This window comes from Galeopterus variegatus, unplaced genomic scaffold (genome assembly GCF_000696425.1).
Source record: "Galeopterus variegatus unplaced genomic scaffold, G_variegatus-3.0.2 Scaffold3572, whole genome shotgun sequence".
Taxonomy (NCBI): domain Eukaryota; kingdom Metazoa; phylum Chordata; class Mammalia; order Dermoptera; family Cynocephalidae; genus Galeopterus; species Galeopterus variegatus.
In genome coordinates, this window is record NW_007729683.1 from 102,879 (window position 1) to 117,228 (window position 14,350).

Here is a 14,350-nt window from a genome sequence, read left to right on the forward strand (position 1 = left end):
AAAAAAAAAAAAAAAAAAAAAAAAAAAAAAAAAAAAAAGAAAGAGGGATGAGACACAAACTGATGGTTTCCAGGGATACGAAGTGATTATTCAATAAGGATTCTACCTCGAGTTATTGATAAGAGTTGAACAAAATGATCTCAACTCTTCCAGTTCTCACTTTCTTTGATTCTTTGACTAAGACCAAAAGCAGAAAATGGACTTAAAGCAAGGGAGAATGTGATGCCCTACAATGAAGACTTAACTATGATAAAATACTGGAAAAGGCCATGGAGAGAGACTACAAGTCTTCATAATAGATCCTTAGGGGGAAGAGAACTTTCTGCTTGGAATTCATTCTTTCATTTGGCAAGTTCTTTTTTTTTTTTTTTTGTCTTTTTTCGTGACCGGCAACGGGATCGCAACCCTCGGTGTTGCGCCCGCACCTCGCTCAGCCAGTGAGCAGCCGGTCTGTACGTGGGATCCGAACCCTTGGCGGGAGCGCCGCCGTGCTCCCAAGTGGCGCACTGTAGCAGTGCGCCACCTGGCCGGCCCTCATTTGGCAAGTTCTAATTAAGTATCTGTTTTGTCTTAGGCTTTGCGCTAAGTGCTAGATGCTAGAGTGGCTTTGGTAAAGGCAGACTAGGTCTTTACTTTCACAGAGCTTACAGGTTAGTGAAGTAGATTTACAAAAAAAGAATAAATTGAAATAAATAAGTGCCGTGGAGGCAAGTACCATGAAGAAAAGAGACAGTGCTTAGAGAATAACACGGGGGGCTTATTTTAGATTAGGATAGTCAGGAAAGACTTTTCCAATGAGATGAAAATTGCGTACTAAATAATCATATTTGCTGGACACTGTCAGACACTAGTCCATGTGTTTTATGTGCATTATTTATTTTTAAACAAACTTCCTAATTTAAGTATAACATATATATAGGAAAGTATACACCTAAGTGTGCAGCTTGATGAATTATCATGAAGTGAAGACACCCCTGTAACTAGCACCCAGACCAAGACACAGAACAAAAGAACACTGCCAGCATCTCAGGAGCACCTGAATCCCCTCCTAATCACTGCTCCCCTTTTCATCTCCAGGGGTAACTGCTACTCTGACTTCTAACACAATTGGTTATTCTGGTCAGTTTTTGAACTTTATATAAATACTCAACATTATGTTTGTGAAATGCATCCATGTCATAGCACGTCACAGTAGTCTTTTTATATCTGAATAGTATTTCACTGTATGAGTATACAGGTTGAGCATCCCAAATCCAAAACGCTCCAAAATCTAAAACTTTTTGAGTGCTGACGTGATGCTCAAAGGAAATGCTCATTGAAGCATTTCGGATTTCCAAATTTGGGATGCTCAACTGGTAAGTATAACACAAATATTCCAAAATCAAAGAAACCCCTAGAATCCAAAACACTTCTGGTCCCAAGATTATTCGACAAGGGATACTTAACCTGTACCACAATTTATCTTACTGTTGATGCACATTTGGACTGTTATCAATTTTTGGCTATTATGAGTGGTGTTACAACAAACATTGTTGTACATGTCATTTGGGGCATGTGTGCTCACATTTCTGGGGGGAAAATACCTAGAACTTCTGCCATACAGGGTATGTTCAGCTTTATAAAATACAGACAAATTGTTCTCCAAAGTAGTTTTACCAATTTACATTTCTACCAGAAGTGTATGAAAACCCGACTGCTACACAACTGTCAACATTTGGCATTTTGTCTTTTCCATTTCAGCCCTTCTGGCTGGTATGTAGTGACATCCTATTATATAGGCTGTAATTTGAATTTCCATAATGACTAATGAGATGGAGTGGCTTTTCTTGTGTTAACAGGACTTCTGGATATCCTCTTTTATGAACTAAGTGCCTGTTCACATCTTTCGCCAATCTTTTAACTGGGCTACTTTTTATCCCCTATTGCTTGATAGGAGTTCTTTACATACTCTGGATACAAAACATACAAGAGTATATACTGAAAATATTTTATGCCTTTTCATTCTCTTTAAGAAGTCTTCTAATGAACAGAAATGACTACTTTCATCGCATTTCTTAGTGTTTTCTTATGGTTAGTGTTTTTTGTATCTTGTTTAAGAAAGCTTTTCTTATCCCAAGATGCTGAAGACAATCTCCTAATCTCCTCTGTTATCCTCTAGAAGCTTTATAGTTTTACCTTTCACATTGAGAATTTAAATCCTGGACTTGAGTTTTTGTGTATGGTGTCATGTAAGGGTCAAGAGCCTCCTCCCCGCCCAAGGCTATCTAGGTGATCCAGTAGCACTTATTGCAAAGACGGTCCTTTCCTCATTGTTTGGTAGTGCTACCTTGTCATAAATCAAGTGTCCATATACGTACGTATGTGTGGGTCTGTTTCTGGATTTTTAATTCTGTGTATCCTTGTGTCTATACTATAATGTCTTACTGTAGCTTTACGATACATCTGAAATCTAGTAGTGTGATTCCTCCAAGTTTATTTTCCTTATTCAGAAATGTCTTAGTTATTCTTAACCTTTTGTTTTACCTAACTTAATTCTCACAAAAATCCCGTGAAATGAGGTAGTTTTGACTTTTTTCTCCATTTCACAGATTAGTAAAGTCAGAGAAGTAAAGAAATTTGCCCATAGCTATTGAGTGTTGGGGAGGAATTACAGCCCAGATTTGTCTGATTCCAGACCTAAGTACTCAAGTGCTTCATGTGCTGTCTCTTTAATCCTTAAGCCAGATGACCCAGTGAGGGCATTTAATATGAATGCATTACAATTTTAAGAAATTCTAATGCTCTAAATCAACCATTTCCAGTTAAAAATCTTGCTTGGCAATAATAAAAGGTCACTTTCCTGGTGAGAATCAGGAAAAAAAGGAACAAGAGATAAAAGGTTCTTGGATTCCCTCCACAGCCCCCTCTTTCTCCAGCAGAATAGTCACACTCCTCACCTGGACTTGTAAGATCCCTGCAACTTGGATCCCCTTCACCTTTCCAGCATTAATGCTGCTGCCACACCTCTCTCTTCTTGACTCTTGGGACATGCTTGACTACTTACATTCTCCTACTAAGCCAAGGTGTTTCACATAGCCACACCTTTGCTCGAATGCTCTCTCCATTCCTGGCTATTTCCTCCTTTTTCTTCAAAACCTGGGTATCACTTCCTTTGGGAGGCCCTCCAGAGCATCATCTGGGTTGGGCACTCCTCCTGTTCTGTGCCCCCATCTTGGCATGTCACACATGCCAGTTCAGTTGTCTGTCTCTTCAACTATACTGCAAGGCACTGGGCCAGCATTACCGCTGTATTCTGTAATGTGAATGGTGGCTAACAGGGCAGATGTTTGCTACAAAGTCCTAAGAAAAATCAGAGACAGCTATGTGCTATAATTAAATAATGGACTCTAAGAGGAGGCCTGAGAGAAATGATTTCTAATAGGTCCAGGACACATTCTTTGGTAGGAGTGGCAAATTAGAAAGCTTAGGGGAAAAGATGGAAATACGTTCTAAGATGGACATGGGCTCTTAGTTGAGACAGAAATAGGACTGAATGATAGAAAGGTTAGACATTCAATGGTTATGTATAGTATGGCAGTCTGTGACTCATTAAAAGACTTCAGAAGTAGTAAAATATTCATACAAAGTATACAATTAAATTAGCAACAGGTAGCTTCTCAGATATATTCATTGTATAAGCTGAAAGTTTGGCAATGAGGGTACTGCTTCTCTTTCTCGCCAGCTTTGAAAGTGATGGCTGAGGTGGGAATACATTAGAAAAAAGAGAAGCAGTTTCTCCAATGGGGACATTTTCAAGAAAATAAGACTTGACATTCTTATTTGGGTAGAAGACAGGTCAGCTCTGGCCCGCCCCAACTCCCTAACACTAAGGCTGCTCTAATGCTTCCTTCCAGTCCTTGGTACAGCCCAAGGCAGTGCAGCCCAAACTGTGAAGTCTTTGAGAACCTCCAGGTAAAAAGCTCACTAACTTTCTTCATTGAGAACATAAGCTTTATTTTCATAAACATCTTTTCCAAGTGCACCAAGCTAGCCCTCGTTCACCACCAGCAAAATGGAGAAAAGGAAAAACTGGATGGTATTTAAGTCAGGTTTTCCATATTTCCTCAGTTAATTCCCATTTTAATGGCCATTTTGTTCACTGAAAGGCAGAAGAAGGGATTAAAAGCCTTTCAGAGAAGGGAAAACCATTTTAGTATTCCATGTTCTTCATGGTTTTCTCTACTTGTTTTAGCTGTGCTCAGAACAAGGGCTTACTTTTCCTTGCTTTAGAAATTCAGATTCTGGGCCATCATAAGGTTGTGGATATTTTGGAAAATAGTCTTCTGGTATAGGAAATATCCTTAATTAGCTATTTTTTCCTCATAATTTGGGGGGGTTTAATTGACACTTGGGCAGCTTAGGCCATTTAAGAAAATCTTCAAATAAGAAAAGCTTCTATCTCCAAGTTATGCCTTATGTTAGTTTCCAGGAAATACATATCAAAGACCAGGGATTCATACTAAAAGCTAGATGCTTCAATGAGAACTTATTAACCCCCTCCTATCTTTCCTAAAAAGAATTACATGGGTTGCAAATATGAATGACTGATTCATTTTCTGCCCAGATATGAAAATCAATTCATAATATTTTCCTGTTTGGGTGAGAGAAGCAGCTATTGGGAAGAATAAACAAAAAGCTGGTTGGAAAGCCATAAAGCTCCACTGTTCCTTTATGCTTTCTCTACTGCATTGCTCAACAGGAGTTCAAAGGCAGTAGGGTCCCATGTGACTCTATACATAACTGTATGGTGCATAAGCACTTCTGTGGCACGTGGTTTAAGTGCAGTGTCATTTGGTGATCAGGAGATCACCTTGAAGATCCTCATGGAGTTTAGAGATCTTGTAAGATGCTAACAATCAGGGCAAGGTTCTCCTTAGTGAAATGAACTCCATGGAGTGAAGACTGTGGTGCCCCGATGGGCTAGACATTTGCCAAAGAGAGCAGAGACCAGCAGACAGTGCCAATTCTAAACAGAATCTTTTCAGCAGAATGACAAGTAGGGTGCCAGAACATCCTCACCTCTTAGTAGGCAAAGGAGACTAAGGATATGAGAAAACAACTCCTGATCTACCTGATCCCCTATTGCTTTTCGATTTAGATCTAAAAAAATAAAAAATTGTTTGGTAATTCCGGCTGCCTGAACAGAAATTACTTTCTGAGGAGCCAGAAGCCCTGACTGGAAAAGGGTTCTGGGGGATTATGGCGGAGAGCTGTCAGGCATCAGACCTGTGGGGGAAGGACCCAGACTGCATATCAATAGTATAAGTAACTGCTTCAGTGGTTCCATAACATGGAAACAGCGATTGTATGTTCCAAAGACTGAACTACTGTTTTAAGGACAGAGGGACCTTTGTATGCATTCTTAGTGAAAAGCTTATTTTTAAGGATGTTTGCTGAAATTCCATGTTTTTAATATTTATTTTCAAAAGAGCAGTGTCCTTTTATAGTACATGAGAAATTATAATATCCCAGTTTTTTGGTTACAAAGTCATATATAGATAGAGGAAGAATAATTTTAAATTGCAAACCATATTGCATGGGAAGAGGGAAATGAGATGCTAGATATGGATTTATTAGGTGATGGGGATTATTCTCTCTATACTTTAATATATTTCACAAGTTTTGAACTGTGGGCAAGATTCTGCCTAAAGACTGACAGAAGCATAGGTGACCAATCCCAGAACCATGCCTGGCACATCCCTGCTGTAATCTTCTGATACCTCCTTGAAAAATGTCATGTGAGAAGCTTATAGTGACCCACTCTTTGTTGAAGGGGAAAGTATGTAAAAAGAAAGACAACTGCAGAAACCCTGTGGATACAAATTACAATTTTTTCTTTTCTTTTTTTACTTCCTAAGAGATTTATTTTATCCTTCTATTTCTAGAACTTTCCTAAGTTGAAAATTTTCAAACATGAGATAGTGTTAGATCTAGGTTGAATAAGAATTTTGCAAAACACAGAATGATGATTACAGACAGTAATAACCAGCCTAGTTAAAAGCACATTCAGCAGGATGCCAAAATATACCAAATCCTCATATAAACAGCATGGATTACATTAACAGGCCACCCTGGGTGAGTACAGAGCCTTATTCCCAACACTCTCACCTATCTTACTCTCATCCTACGGTTATATAACCTTTAGAATGGAATTTGCAAATTCCTCCAACCCTGCCCTGCTTGCTGATAGAGCTGAGCTGAGCCAGTGGCTGGCAGGGGCATAATCTAATAGGCGAAACTGGAAACACACAAATTCACAGTCCTCTTGTCTCAGTCCAAAGACTGTGCAGGCAAGGAAAGACAGACTCGCCCCTGTCTCCCTCCTCCCCTCCTCTGGCCTAAGTTTACGCTGACTTCACCCAACAGGCACCTGACCCTCCCAGATGAGCTGGGAGGGGCTAAAGCCCCGTGTACGGCCATGGTGGGGGTGGAGGTGCAGGCAGCAAACAATATTTAAGATGCTGACTTTGTGGAGTATTCAGGCTTGAAGGAAGGCTATAGGATAGCCACTAAGCTCCACTTTCAGGAACTCAAGCTTCGAGAAAGGCTAAGAAAGAGCAAGGAAAGAAAAAAAAAAAAAAAACAAAGTGGTGAGACCATCCAGAGTGAAAGTATAAGGTTGTAGTTTGCTACAGCTTTGCAGACCTCAGCTGGGCATATTCTGATTCTCCAAGGAAGATCCTTCCTCACTCAGGCCCACAAAAGATGGTGAAAGAGACACTCTCAGCTGTGACCTGGCTCTGCATTTTCATAGTGGCCTTTGTCAGCCACCCAGCGTGGCTGCAGAAGCCCCCTAAGCATAAGACACCTGCACAGCTCAAAGTAGCCACCTGCTGTGAGGAGGTAACGGAGCTCAAGGCCCAAGTCGCCAACCTAAGCAGTCTGCTGAACGAACTGAGCAAGAAGCAGGAGAGGGACTGGGTCGGCGTGGTCATGCAGGTGATGGAGATGGAGAGCAACACCAAGCGCATGGAGTCACGGCTCACAGATGCTGAGAGCAAGTACTCTGAGATGAACAATCAGATTGACATCATGCAGCTGCAGGCAGCGCAGACTGTCACTCAGACCTCGGCAGGTAAGGAGAACATGTCCTCATGCTACTCACCACCTCCCCCATCAAATAGCAGGGTGTTTCCTGTCTATGGCATTTCTTCTAGATCACTCGGTCATCAGAATGGTCACTGGGGGTTCTTTTGGGATATACTTTCCCTTTAGTAAAGGCTTATGGAATATTTCTTTTGATTACTAATGTTCTGTAAATTTACCTAGTACCTTCACAGGTCTCTTTTATTCACACAGTATTACAGCACATTAGAAAGGTATGAATTACCATCTTGGAGCACTGAGAGATTACATGATCTGACCAAAGTCACATAGCAAGTGAGTCTTAGAAGCAGGGTGCAAGCTTTCCTGGTTGGTACGGCTATTCCACTTCCTTACCAAGAGCTGACAGGCTGTACCCCCAATCCCAAGGAAGAAGTGAACACCAAACTATAACATCTGTTGCTCTGAATGCAAAATTTTGCCAAAAACAGTTCTCTGGTGTCCCTAAGGTATAGAAGGAATGAGCATTAATGGAATTTTGTGTCCTCTCTCTGCAATCATAACTCTTCTCACTGGCTCAGAATTAAGTGTAGAGACACTGCTCATAACCATTTGAACCTTTGTGTTGAGGAAAGGAGAGGCTCCTCAGTTTCTCAATTCTGATATTTCTATTTTCCCAGTGTCTCTTACAGGAAATAAGAAAATGCAATGCTGAAATATGGATTTTTAATAGGTCAAAAATAAAATACATTTAATGTTTTCTTCTGCAAAATAACTTTCAGTTTCTGGTTAGCTTGGCTCAGACAGGCCAACATGAATCGATTGTTTAGAGATAAATTTGATTTTCTGAGATTATCAGGAAAATATTAGTTGTAAGGAGCATATCCTATAGATACATCATTTCTTGCTGATATAAAAACTGTTGGTTCTCCATGCCAGCACCTCGGGGCCCACCTTGGGGCCCATCCCGGGACATGGGGTATGGAGCCAGGGACCAGACCCCCCTCCCACAACCAGGCACCCCACGCCAGTGCCTTGGGCCTGCCCTGGGATCCGGGGCATGGAGAAGAGGACCAGGCCCGCCTCCCACAACTAGGCACCCCATGCCAGCACCTTCGGGCCCGCCTGGGGACCCAGGGTATGAAGCTGGGGACCAGACCCTCCTCCCACAACCAGACACCCCATGCCAGTGCCTTGGGGCCCACCCCAATACCTAGGGTACGGTGGAGCCAGGGACTGGACCCCCCTCCCACAACCAGGCATACTGTGCCAGTGCCTCGGGGCCCACCTAGTGTCCTGCGGTATGGAGCCAGGGACAAAAGACAAAACAAAACAAAAAAACTGTTGGTTGCATTAAAAACCAAGTCAAGAGCAAAGACATGATTAGCTTTGAATGAGTAAGTCATTGATTACCCTGAGTTCAAATGGAGAAAAAGTTTTAACATGAAATTAAGCTTGAAAATTCTGTTATCTAAACCAACGTGTACAAATCACTTTCTAAGCTTGAATTTCCTTACCCTCAGTTTGGGATTAGAAAGGTATTCTCAGGCTATTTTCCAGACAAGTGAGTCTTGATTTGGTCTGTGAGATGAGACCAGACACACGGAAGGCCAGGCCAGACAGAGGAATCTGGCCATGCTACCTCCTGCTCCTCCAAATGGGACTTTTTCACCCAGCAGGGAGTTTCTTGGGGGTCAAATACAGCTCTGCTGATAGGCCTCTTACTCTTCTTGCCCTGGACAACATTCCTTATATTTTTTTCCCTCTATAAGCAGGTGCTGGGTCACCTTGATATTTAAGTGAGTAGCCCCTTGGAGAAAGCAGTAAGTTGGTACTTTCACTAGTAATAGGAAGAAAAGAACTCTGATGGTGAAGGCAAGTGTACCCTGTTTCCCCTCCTCCAACATGCTGTGAGTGAACCAAGGCGTCTCAGACAACTCCCATGGTGGCAGTGTTACCATCTACCATCCTGTGCTCTTCTCTAAGGTCCTCATGCAGTGGCCACCAAGGAAAGAAATCCAAGACACAGAAGGCAGGAAGTGTCTCCTGGACAGTGAGTGAGAGCCCTGCTCTCTGAATCCTGTCAGAAGAGGCTGTCTATTCCACAATGCTCTTTGATATTTAGAATAGGGAGACAAAACCTGACATAAAGGAGTAGCCCCAAGGGCAGCTAAGAAAGCATTTAAATCAGCCCCAGAGTGAAAACTGGCTTGTCTGATGCTCTCATTTCCTCGTTTTAATAAAATTTCCAGGAGATGGCCTCAAAGCGTTCCTCAGGGTGCTTTGTTTTCATATGAGGATCTAACACTGTTAGATTGACAGAGGGAAAGATAAGATTGTAAATCTATCTCCATTAATTGGGCCCCAGTTGGCAGTAGCCATTACCTCTGAAAACAACAAAAACAAACCAAGAAACAACAACAAAACCAGGCCCTATGAGATACTTATGACTTAACTTGTAATAGAAATGGCTGCCCAAGAAGTCTGAATCTATTCAACAGGAGTATCTGTTACATGGCCCTCACACACGTAACACTCCTAGAATTCATGGCTTAGAACTACAGCAGGATAATTTCAGATTTAACCTGAAATCGCCTGTTTGTCCTGTTGATGCTATCCAGGTGAAGGGCTTCCCCACTCCTCTGCCCCATCATTAGTGAAGTCAAAACATATGCCCTTCTTGATCTCCTGATGCCCACCTCTCCCAAATCCAGACACTGCCGGGTAATTAACACCCACAGGGATCCTCTGGTAGAAGCAAAGTCTTGGTTTTTAAACATCCAATTCAGACGCAGCAGGAATACCCCGCTTGCCACAAATCTTGAGTGTGGACACTCACCCTGTGGTTTGCTCCTTTTCTAGATGCCATATATGACTGCTCTTCCCTCTACCAGAAGAACTATCGCATCTCTGGAGTGTACAAGCTTCCTCCTGATGACTTCCTGGGCAGCCCTGAGCTGGAGGTGAGGTCATGATAGCCCACTGGCCCACATTTTACCGTCTGTCCTCCACCCTCTCAAAGGATCGTGACAACAGGGCTACTCAGTCTAAGGAAAGGGAAACTCAAAACAGAAGCAAACATACCAAATACTAGAGAGCTACATAAACATTCAAATGATGTGCCCCATCCCCCAACCCAATCCAGGCATCTGTCTGGCCTCTTCAAATCATTATCAACCGAACACCAGACCTTCTACTATAGATTAGATAACTCTCACAACCACCATATAACTACTTTAAATCTCTTACCATGTCCCAGAGCAGCTATTCTTTGGGAAGGAGAAAAGAGAGAACATGAAGGGGATATGTTAGAAGTGTCTGGATTTTCCCCTTCAAGCTATGTTTGAAGTCACGCCCAACCCCCATGTGGATCATTCTTCCTCAGCCAATTACTACCTGCCCAGCTCCCCATCACCAAGGCAGCATCTTTGCTGCAGTGAACCAGTGTGACTACGGGAGTGTGTACATCCGTTGGCTCTGTGGGGACAGAAAAAAGGTTGGGAAACCTGCCCTCATGCTCCCATGAGTCCCTGACCAGAGCATCCTCTCTGCTCCAGGTGTTCTGTGACATGGAGACATCAGGTGGAGGCTGGACCATCATTCAGAGAAGAAAGAGTGGCCTTGTCTCTTTCTATCGGGACTGGAAGCAGTACAAGCAGGGCTTTGGCAGCATCCGTGGGGACTTCTGGCTGGGGAATGAACACATCCACCGGCTCACCAGACAGCCTACCCGGCTACGTGTGGAAATGGAGGTGAGCATGAGGCCTGGGGCTCCAGGTCTGGCTGAAGGCTGCCACATAGAACTGTGCACAACACTGGGGGTACCATTCCTATTCTTATTTACTACAGATCTGTATATTTATTATGATGGTTTTCTTGCAGGTAGCAGTACAGTTGTAGAATGTTTTTTCTTATTTTTCACAAAGGTGGGACTGTGGGTGGCACAAGAGGAGGCCAGACCCAGGCCAGAGCACAGCAAATCCAATAGTCAGCTGGGCTGAAACACTGCTGTCTTTGCTCTGGCCTGGGGCATGAGGTTCTTTATGTGCAAACCTTATTATTGATTCTGGTTGGTGGCCCTCATTGAAGGTCTTGAAATACTCATAGATTCTCACATTACTCTTAAGACATCTCTGAGTGGAATTCAGCAAGAGCACATATCTGCACCTTATAGACAGGGAAGAGAAGGAATACTGCTTAGAGAGACTAATAAAGGCCTATGGTGAATCAGGAGAAAAGGATGACCTAGTCCCTTTGTTTTCTGACTCCCTAATAACTATGGTAAGTACAACAGGTAAATAACCAACAAAGTTTTACTAGATTCACAGCTACATAAAGATGTTTGGCTGTGGGGTTGGAGAGGGAGAAGAGGTACAGGGGAAGTATGAAATGAGGTTTCTCCAAGGCTCTGCTCCTCCCCAACAGGACTGGGAGGGCAACATGTACTATGCTGAGTACAGCAACTTTGTTCTGGGCAATGAACTGAACAGTTATCGCCTCTTCCTGGGAAACTACAGTGGGAATGTGGGGAACGACGCCCTCCTCTACCATAACAACACAGCCTTCAGCACCAAGGACAAGGACAATGACAACTGCTTGGACAAGTGTGCACAGCTCCGCAAAGGTGAGAGTTGGGAGGATGGGGAAGTAGAAGTTTGGGTATAAGCCTGTAATCCCACTTAAGGAGAGAGAGTGAACTTATAACTGTACAGTTGGTGTTCTGACCACAGTACCCTTTTTGATACTGGCTCTAACTGATTAACTACTGTTGAAGAAACATTACAGATCCCTGATGTCTAGTCTATCATCTATTTCCAAGGAGAGGACATAGCTTACAGCACTGACCTGTTTCTTGTGTCAGGTGGATACTGGTACAACTGCTGCACAGACTCCAACCTCAATGGTGTTTACTACCGCTTGGGAGAGCACAACAAGCACCTGGATGGCATCACCTGGTATGGCTGGCATGGATCTAGCTACTCTCTCAAACGGGTGGAGATGAAAATCCGCCCGGAAGATTTCAAGCCCTAAAAGGAGGCTGCTGTGGAGCAGGGCTGCAGAAATGGAGACAAATGGAGACTGGGCAAGGGCAGAGAAGGAGAGGAAGAGCATGTAGAAAGGGCAGGGGTGGGAAATAACCTATAATCTCCAATGAGAGAGTGAGACTCTAAGGAGCACAATAAAATTATATGTACCAAGGATGTTACAATAAATGGGATGAAGTACACAATGGGTCTTGCCACATACTTCTCAGGGGGCTGGACTGAGTGGGCTCTGTCTGCCCATGATCCCTTACATAGCAGCAGCTTGTCTTTTCCACATGATTTTTCTGTGAAAAATAATTGTGAGATAACTTTACCCATAATTCTCTAAGGCCTAGGTTAGGTGAGGGCATAAAACAAATCCCTTTGCTAAAAAGAACAATATTATTTTGATTCTCGAAGAAGGGGCCTTGACTGTTAGAGAAAGGAGTGAAAAAGGGCAGTGGAGGAGGGGAGTTTCTATTTTTAAACATGATGAAATTACATTCAGTCTACACATTTTTTTTTTCTTTTAAAGATGGATGACCAGTAAGGGGATCTTAACCCTTGACTTGGTGTTGTCAGCATCACATTCTCCAGAGTGAGCCACAGGCCGGCCCTAGTCTACACATTTTTTAAAAATACAAAAATTGTTTCGCTGGAGATGGGCTGGCCCAGGTTGGACTTGCTTGGAGGGAAACTCCAGAGCACTGGGCCTTTCAATCAGACTCTTAACACCTCCCCTGCTCGCCTTGATCACAGTATAACATTGAAAGGCATGAAATGGGGCTGGTGGTGGCAGGGAGCACCAGTGGGAGGTGGGTATAGTCCCTCATGGAAGCTGCACAAAACTGCCTACAAATATTCATAGTCAATACAGATACATCTATTTTTATTTACTTTGTAAGAAATGGGCTCAGGAGCTTCCTTTTTGTCATTAAAAAAATGGCTGAAAAAATGAAAGTAGATGGCACTATGGTTAATAATTCATGCTGTATGTAAGCATCTTGCTTTGTAAGAAATAAAATATTGTAGTTTGGGTTTTAAACATTCAAAGTTTCTTTTCCTTCTACAATAAACATTTTAAAACATGTGCTTTTCTTTTTAAATTCTTACCATTACCACGTAGAGCACAGTAAAATGTTTAAGTAAAAAAATCAGAGGGTGAGAATTGAGAATGAGACTCTGTGCCTGTTTCAGTATTAAGGAAACCAAGGGAGGAAGAGCAGGAAGCCAAAAAAGAAAAGGTAAAGGACAAAAAGGCCAGCAGCCACTGGGAAGAGATCAGAGCCTGGACCACTTAACTAATTCCCACAGAAGCCACTACAACTACTTGGTTTCAAAATTTTGCAAACACACACTCCTACTCTTAGCTTAACCATTTGGAAAGGAAAAATATCTTCAACCATAATGGGTATCAAGTAATCTTGACCTTTAGGAAGTCATTTTTTCCTTTCCTGAGTCAGGCAGTGTAAGGTAAGCTATTATACAGTACTTAATATTTTCTACTATACCTTAAGCCCTTTAATTGTTGGGAATCTACTTTACCTTAAAAACAAGAACCTTGGGGATTTTCAATGAAATAAAATGAGTAGAGAAAAACTACATTGGAGTAGGGCTTCTCATGGGACAGATATTCAAATAGAAACTTCCTCAGGCAGGCAGAAGAATCCGCGATGCTTAGCACCATACTGCTAGGAAAAAGGATAAAAAAAATCAGGGGCTTAAAAGGAGCAAAGAAAGCAAGAACGCTGTGGCAGAAGTAGCTAATAATTATCTCTCTCATCTCCTATATACCCCACAACTAAGGAAACCCTGAGGATTTTAATTTTAAATCAGCCTCTGTGGTTTCCTTCACCTTTTCGGCAGAAACTTCTCAGAGAGAGGGGCAGATGGAAAAGAGCAGATGGCAAAGAATGTACAGAACACCCCAACCATTTCATCTGCATTGGTGCCGATTCCAACAGTCTCTACATTTCTAAAGCACCTGTTCTGGTACAGGTTGATGGTGGATACTGAGGATTCAGAGATGACAGTACAACATGGTCTCTGAACCTGAAAGAGGACAGAACCACTAGGAACCAAAAAGAGAGCTCACTGTTACTCCTGAGGGTAAAGAACGTTTTGCTCTGACCAGATCCTTTAAGATATGTGAGAGAAGGAGGCACAAAAAAGAAGAGCTCTGTGCAGAAAAAAAGGACATATTCAGCTTGACGGGCAGTTGTTAGTGCTGCATGTCCACCTAC

General features: G+C 42.6%; 2 protein-coding genes across 3 annotated transcripts in view; one reads left to right on the forward strand and one right to left on the reverse strand.

Moving 5' to 3' along the window:
- The window catches only part of MTOR (mechanistic target of rapamycin (serine/threonine kinase)), a 134,757-nt gene that overhangs the window by 59,840 nt on the left and 60,567 nt on the right, over nucleotides 1-14,350 (reverse strand). The window lies entirely within an intron of this gene.
- On the forward strand, nucleotides 6,488-12,647 carry ANGPTL7 (angiopoietin-like 7). Its single transcript, XM_008585441.1, has 5 exons — nucleotides 6,488-7,114; nucleotides 9,946-10,046; nucleotides 10,641-10,835; nucleotides 11,509-11,707; nucleotides 11,945-12,647. Exons 1-5 carry the CDS (start codon nucleotides 6,745-6,747, stop codon nucleotides 12,112-12,114), a joined length of 1,035 nt encoding a protein of 344 aa, XP_008583663.1. The 5' UTR covers nucleotides 6,488-6,744; the 3' UTR covers nucleotides 12,115-12,647.

Excerpts from the sequence above, each read along its gene's own strand:
- ANGPTL7 (XM_008585441.1), top strand. The coding sequence starts at position 6,745 with ATGGTGAAAGAGACACTCTCAGCTGTGACCTGGCTCTGCATTTTCATA. Across the intron at positions 10,047-10,640 it reads TGGGCAGCCCTGAGCTGGAG|GTGTTCTGTGACATGGAGAC; the intron begins GTGAGGTCATGA and ends TCTCTGCTCCAG. Across the intron at positions 11,708-11,944 it reads GTGTGCACAGCTCCGCAAAG|GTGGATACTGGTACAACTGC; the intron begins GTGAGAGTTGGG and ends TTCTTGTGTCAG.